Source organism: Aristolochia californica, unplaced genomic scaffold, assembly GCF_029961685.1.
Source record: "Aristolochia californica isolate CCGP_79_NKW_82.1479 unplaced genomic scaffold, dmAriCali1.0.hap1 SCAF_2, whole genome shotgun sequence".
Taxonomy (NCBI): Eukaryota; Viridiplantae; Streptophyta; class Magnoliopsida; order Piperales; family Aristolochiaceae; genus Aristolochia; species Aristolochia californica.
This window is the reverse complement of record NW_027181881.1, coordinates 48,803,047-48,810,121: the sequence shown is the minus strand read 5'-3', so window position 1 is coordinate 48,810,121 and position 7,075 is coordinate 48,803,047. Positions and strand designations below refer to the sequence as shown.

The 7,075-nt window shown below is 37.1% G+C and overlaps 1 protein-coding gene across 1 annotated transcript; it reads left to right on the top strand.

Annotated features, from left to right (window-relative positions):
• Positions 1-996: 996 nt before the first annotated feature.
• LOC137956740 (chloroplastic import inner membrane translocase subunit HP30-2-like) lies at positions 997-6,953 on the top strand. Its single transcript, XM_068804344.1, has 6 exons — positions 997-1,362; positions 3,918-4,033; positions 4,920-5,046; positions 6,280-6,428; positions 6,546-6,608; positions 6,697-6,953. Exons 1-6 carry the CDS (start codon positions 1,066-1,068, stop codon positions 6,725-6,727), a joined length of 783 nt encoding a protein of 260 aa, XP_068660445.1. The 5' UTR covers positions 997-1,065; the 3' UTR covers positions 6,728-6,953.
• The last annotated feature ends 122 nt before the right edge of the window (positions 6,954-7,075 follow it).

The window sequence follows — 7,075 nt, the reverse complement described above, 5'->3', positions numbered from 1 at the left end:
TATAGAGATCAGAATGGTTACCTGAACACAAAGAAGGAAGAAGACGAAGAAACTAAAGACGAGCACCTTTGCACCGATAACCATACCGGAAATGGGAGACGGATCAATGAGAAACGGTGATAAAATAGCAGAAACAGAAAGGCTTCTTATATAGACATATTCTTGTCCCGTTTTCTCTTCTCATTAAAAATCTCTGTTGGAGACTCACGTGTGGTGATTTACAGGTCCTGTGAGCTGTTTACCCAGCATACATCAAGAGGCCAAATAAGAAAAAAACGATGCATTTGGTCCCTGGTTTCTGTGTAGTTTGACGGTGAGTGAAGCCGTCAGGACAGTCCAAACGACAGCCCACTGCGACATCAGATTAATTTCTTCCCGCACCAATCAGGCAATCACCATGGCCATGTAAAAATGGGTCCCCATGCTTGCTCCAGTTGGGGGACCCAAGTTGAGGACTGTTCACAGTATCTTAGTCATCGGAGAAGACGAAGGCTCATTTAATCGATCTCTCTCTACTGATAGGACATGGTTAAGTCGGCACTATTGACTCCTATCAGGTTTTCGATCCATCATATGACATTAACTCAAAATTTAAATTTAATTGAATAACCTTGCAGAAAATTCTACTAACCTCAATTGTTCAATAGACCAAAGTAACCTATTGTAAATCAATGAATGTTACTTAGGTTTAAGACAAAATTTTGGAATTTTTTTTGCAAAACAATATCTGATTAAAACTACAACTTTCTCTGATTTTTTAGAAATTAAAATTAACAACATAAAATTTTATATTAAAATCTTAATATAAAAAATTGTTAAAAACGGTGTAAAACATTCTTAGTGTTCAACAATGATGAGATAGACTGATCTTTTTTTTTTTTTTTTTTTCTCTTTCTCGTAGTTGATTGTCTTTACCTACGAAATTGAATCCCAAAACCCCCAAAACCCTTTTATAAAAGCCGACTATATAGTCTCCACTGTTTCTAACTCTTTGTCTCGCCTTCCTTACTTTATCCTTTTCGGTTTCAACACTCAACAGCTTGCTAAGAGGAGCTGAGAGGAGTCATGGAAGGTAGACAAGAGGGCATGATGATAGAGGTGTTCAAGGGCAAGCTTCAGACGAACCCAATAGCAGTGGTGCAGGATAAGTTCAAGGAATTCGAAACGAACTTCAGGGCATGGCTCGCCAAGCAGTCCATGCCGGTAGAGGCCGCCATCGTGACTGCTACCGGCGCTGCTCAAGGAGCGGCTATCGGAGGGATTATGGGAACGTTCTCTTCCGACATTTCGGCCTCGATGCCGACCCCTCCGCCCCAGGCCGCTCTCAACCCGCAAGCCATGGCCTCCTTCAAGCAAGCGCAGGTTAGTCTACAAAACTGGAAGAAATGAAACGGAGATGCTACTCTCCTTTAGATAATTATTTGTGTTTAGAGATGCGAGGTCTTGGTTATCCGTTCAGTTTCGACTTTTTTGGAAAGAAACAATCCACTTTGCTTAAATTTGTTTTCTCTAAATCTTCTCTTTCTGCTAGAAATCGCAGACGCAACTTTATCTATTTAATCTGCTGGATTGGGTTAAGGAATTTATCTTCTTGTATGCCATAATTTTATCCCTCTGGGTATTTCTCTTTGCCAAATCGTGGTTGGATCTCTTTTAATTATTGTATTATGCTGTGGCGATGAGGGTAAATAGACTATGGCTGAATCTTTGCCCTGCTTCATTTAGAGTTGGCAACCACGCTTCAACCTGCGACATGCAATACTTTCAAATTCCGTCAATCGTACTCGTTCATATTGATAACATGTCGTATTTCTTAAAAATTCCAATTACTATGGTCCTGTATAAGTGTATCAAAATTTTGGCCAATTTAAAGAGGAGGCACAGTTGAACGCCCATGCTTCTTCTTGGTAACAGGAAGATTCGATGGATTCAGTATTCAACACTGGCCTCAGCCTCCTCTACCTCATTGAAAAGAGGAACCAGTGACGATTGTGACCTAAGTTTTCTAAACTAGTAATATGCTTGGTCTAGGTTTTGCTTCTGCCTATGAAACCTTCTCAAATGGGATATCTAGTAACCTCTGATATTTTCATGAGTTCCTGAAGAGGATCCATACCTAATTTCAGCTGATGAGCTTTGAGTTTGCCACCTAGTGAGGGCCTCATTTATGCGTACTTTGGTGTGGATCCCTCAAGAATGGACATTCTCGGGATACATCTGGCACAAATGAGCATTCTTCATGATCCTTGATTCCTGCCAGATATTAACTGTTCCACTCTTCCCGAGTAGTCAGGTGCACACCCAGACAGCAGCTTTGGAGTGTTCTGTTGTTAACCGTCAGTGGTTTATAAGAAGCAAATGATCAGTTGTTTATTTGAATGACAAAGTATCATGAAGTTTACAAGATGGTAGCAGTCAAACTTGAAGAACTTGACCCTGGCAGTAAGTAAGACCTTTAGGAGCTTAAAAATGTCGGAAAAAAAAACTACATTATTGTGAATGCCATTAAGGACTGGCAGAATTTACATGAGGTTGATAATATCATTAACCAGCAAATGATCACTGCAAGCTTGTTGACTTTCTCAGTTTATTTGGTTTATAATTCAGTTGAGGTAGTTCTTTCTTGTCCCAAATTGTTTTGAATTATATTGGTAGCCTTTACTTGTCATTATTGTCATCAGTCTTGTTTCATAATTGCTCCTCTATTTTACTCTTCCATATCCTGGGTCTTTTACTAAGACCACTTTTAACAGTCTTTCATTGCTACTTTAGCCTCTGACAATTTTGGGATTCTCTGTCTCTTGCTGGTCTCTCGACCAAAAATACTTTATTCTGCTGCTTTTAGGTCTCTATTGAATATGCATATACACCAATCTCAAACAGCTGTCTCGCCACTGCCTATTGTTCTCCTGTTGTTAATTTTTCATTTGTTTCCTTTAAATTCTCCATGCATTTGTTTTGGCATTCTCATCTACTGCTCACATTTTCTGCAGATGGTGCTTCTTGACTAACCTAATGTTTGTTGAATAATGCATTGCTGAGCTAACAGTCATCTCAAACAGCTCTGTCTTGCCACTGCCTATTGTTCTCCGGTTGTTAATCTTTAATTTCTTTCTGTATATTCTCCATAGATTCGTGATGGCATTCTCACTCTACTACTTGCATTTTCTGCAGATAGTGCTTCTTGACTAACCTAATGTTTGTTGAATAAAGCATTGCTCAGCTAACACATATCTCGGAAAACTTTTCCTTCATCCTTTTTTGCATGTGCTTGTTGTTTAGTATCCCAACTGCTCATCTCCACATCGGCCATCTATATCTATTTGTGTTACATTACATCCTTGTTGATTCTCCTGCATTTGAAGGACTGAGCTTTAACTTCAACCCCAATGCCACTGGAGACAAGTTCTGTTGAATTTTGGACCCCTCAAGTTGCAATTCATATGTTAAATTTTGGATTAACTTTGAAACACTTGGATTCTAAGACCTGCCTCCTTGTAATTTCCTATTTATGCCTTGTCTAGGTTTGCCACTTAACACTAATAATCTACAAACGACCTATTCCATTGAAATGTCTCTTTATTTACTATTAGTCTACAAACAACATATTCTCTAGCATTGTCTCTTTATTGATGAAAATTGCTGCAAAAGATGTTCTTTATGGCAGTATATGTGGGTCCAGAGGTGTTTTGAGACAGAAAGTACATAGCATGCTCACATGATAATTGATATGTGTTCATATTCTATTGTAGGACCAAGCTTTGTACTGCTTTTATTTTAGCACTCATTCCTTGGTTTAGGATCTTTGGTTAACTAACAAAGTTTGAATGAATTAGTGATGCTAACAAAAAATTCTTGCTCTTTCTATTTTCTTATTGTAATTCAAATAATCAAATGAATTATGTTTTGAGAAATAGGCTCTTTCTGGGGGTCCCTTGGTCCAAGCCCGCAATTTTGCTGTCATGACTGGAGTAAATGCCGGTCTCTCATGTGTCATGAAAAGAATAAGAGGAGCTGAAGATATCCAAGGCAGGTAAGGTCTCTTCTCCCTATGGCCTTTTTTGGCCATTTATTTTTAATATAAAGTACGATTACCCGTCAATAACTTAAATACAAGGAATGGGTTATTGTAAAAGCAAATCTGGAGTCTGTTTTACCAGAATGTAAGATTTCTTCACCAAACACTATAAAATGAGAGATTGATTAGTATTATATCATATGGAACTTAGGATGGGATTCAGATAGTAGAATTTACAATGGATATCTTTCCTAGAATCTGGAGGTCCGTTATATACATGTTTTATTCAGTTGTAAATTAGAAAATGTTGAAAACTTGGATCAAGGAATACTATTCGAAGAGTGATTTCTTATAAACATAAGAGTAATGTACTGAGCATTATTTTAATAATGGCTGTCCATATGCTCTGGTAATCGTTTCTTATTTTTTTGTACTTCATCAGAAAGCAAATGTCTAACCCTATTCACCCAAATACTAAGCATTATCACATGGGTAAAACATGTAATATTTCTATGCTGGTATTTACTTATTGAGTTGTCCGTTAGGCCTCCTCCTTGTATAACTTCTTTTTTCTGAAAGACCAAGCATAATTTCAATAGAGACATTTGATTCCTGGAAATGGCTCCATTGTTCTGGATTTTGTCTGATGAATTGACATCCAATTCCTTGGAGACTACATAAATTACTTTAATATATGCATCAATCTTGCTGATTGATGATTATGTGCTTGATTTTCTGTTCAAACAAGGTTAAATGAGTTTAGTAAGTACAGATGAGGATTGCCAATATTGACATTATAAAATAAGATTATAGATGGACCTTATTAGTTTTTTAAATCAACATAGTGTTTGTTTGTTAAATATGTTACTTATTGTGATTGTCATGTTGCTGTATATTGCAGTATGGTGGCAGCTTTTGGATCTGGAGCTATGTTTTCACTAGTTAGCGGCATGGGTGGCCCCAATCAGGTGGCCAATGTAATCTCATCAGGGCTTTTCTTTGCTCTTGTTCAGGGTGGTCTTTTCAAGGTGGGGAACCACAGAAATAGTGTTGTTTCTTTAAGAGCATTTATGTTGAATTTTGCCATCTGCATTTCCAGAAAGATAGTGTACAAGAGGTCATAGGGAATTTGTTTAATATTTTTTAGAAAAAAATGCACAAACACTTTAATGATTTATACACTTATTCTAACAAGATCAACCATTAACATTCTAACATTTTCTACCAGTTAAAGGTGTATTTCTATATTGATTTTTGGAAAAAGAAAATAATCCAACAGAGATGTAATCCAACAGAGATGTAAGGAGGCAGCTTCAGCTGGCTGCTAGCAGTTTATTAATAAAATAAAAGTGGATTTTAAGAACTGTTACAAATTGATAAGTTTTAATTATTACCATCTGCACACTTCTATCAGCTCCATACAGCAGTATAGAAAAATTTGAAGCCTGTGAGAATTGAAATTTGTATGTAAATCACAAATTTAAAGATTAATGAAGATATATGTATTTGAATGTTATTCTTTGTTGAGCCTGTCAGTTTGGTCCAGAACTGTTATCGTGAAGAATTTGACCCGATTGCGGCTCCTGTGGTCATTCTCTGATTTGTATAGGCTTTTTCAATTTACTTGCTGGACTTTTGTCCCAAATCGAAAAAAGAAAAAAGTGGGAAAAGCGGGAAAATTATATTACATTGTTCACATATAGCTTTTTTTCTGTAAAGATATAAATTCATAATTCTATGGCTGCTGCATCTCACTCTTGGACTCTGAATATCTTGCATACTAAGTGAAATTCTGATGTTATGGCCTCTTTATCTTTTCCTTGTGAAGTGGCTCATATTAGTTTAAAAGAAAAGATAGAAGCATCCTTATAGATAAGCATGAAAAAGGTAATTACATCTTTTTTTGGTTAGGCAGAGATTGAACACGGTAAGTCCCAAAAAAAACCTATTCAATTGTTGAGCTACACAGTTCCAAAGCCTAGAGCAAGATTGCTGCTGTCTTTGTTTGCGAACCTGAAGGGTCTGTTTGGAACCCCTAGAAAAGAAAAGAAATTGAGAATTTGACCATTATTATTCCCAAAAATAGTTAGTGAAAATGGGATAATGATCAAATTCTCCTTTTCACTAACAAACTCTCATTTTATTTTATTTTCTGTTCCATGGGGTTCCAAACAGACCCTAAAGGACTAGCTGGTCGTCTCACCTTGATGGTACTGTTTTATGTCACCTTGATGCATTGTATGTTTATCTCCCTTTTTCAGTTGGGTCAAAAGTTCTCTCAACCACCAACTGAAGACATATTCTATGCCAGAACGAGGAGCATGCTGACAAACCTTGGCCTACATAGTTATGAAAAGAACTTCAAGAAAGGGTTGCTGACAGACAATACTTTACCACTTCTCACAGATAGGTTAGCAGAATTACCCTTCGCTTTTTTTGTTCTTTATCAGGTAACAGAGTAAAAAATTTCAGAACCTTTGGCAATCAGAAAATAGATAATTGTTTTATTTGTCTTAATCTGTTGCAGTGCCCTCAGAGATGTAAAAATCCCACCTGGACCAAGGCTTCTCATTCTTGATCACATCAGAAGGTGTTACAAATAAACCTGTTAGTCATGCAGTCATTTAATCGCTTCACGTTGCTCTATCTAATTCTACTTTGCTGCTTGACGCCTTCAGGGACCCGGACCTGACAAAAGGGATGCAATAGAGAGGTTCAAGATTGTCGTACCATGTAGACCTCCTGCGGACCTGTAATTGATGATCCCAGTACTTTTCTTCGATGTTGGGTTATTTTGTTTTAGAAACGATGAAAATGTTGGCTTCAATTCAAGGTTTTAAATTCAGCAATTTGCGACTATTGCCTGTGTACCCTCTGCCTTTGACACAAGGGATGCATCACACATCATATATAGAGCGATTTGGTAGACAGTAAAGCATAGAAAGTACAAATTAAGAAGTACTCCACATTCAAGAATTTCAGACTTGCTATTGCTGTTTGACTCTTTTTACTAACTATCCTCTTTGTCTATGCTCAAGCAGACAGGCAAACAAGCAA

Excerpts from the sequence above, each read along its gene's own strand:
- LOC137956740 (XM_068804344.1), top strand. The coding sequence starts at position 1,066 with ATGGAAGGTAGACAAGAGGGCATGATGATAGAGGTGTTCAAGGGCAAG. Across the intron at positions 1,363-3,917 it reads CCTCCTTCAAGCAAGCGCAG|GCTCTTTCTGGGGGTCCCTT; the intron begins GTTAGTCTACAA and ends TTTGAGAAATAG. Across the intron at positions 5,047-6,279 it reads TTCAGGGTGGTCTTTTCAAG|TTGGGTCAAAAGTTCTCTCA; the intron begins GTGGGGAACCAC and ends TCCCTTTTTCAG.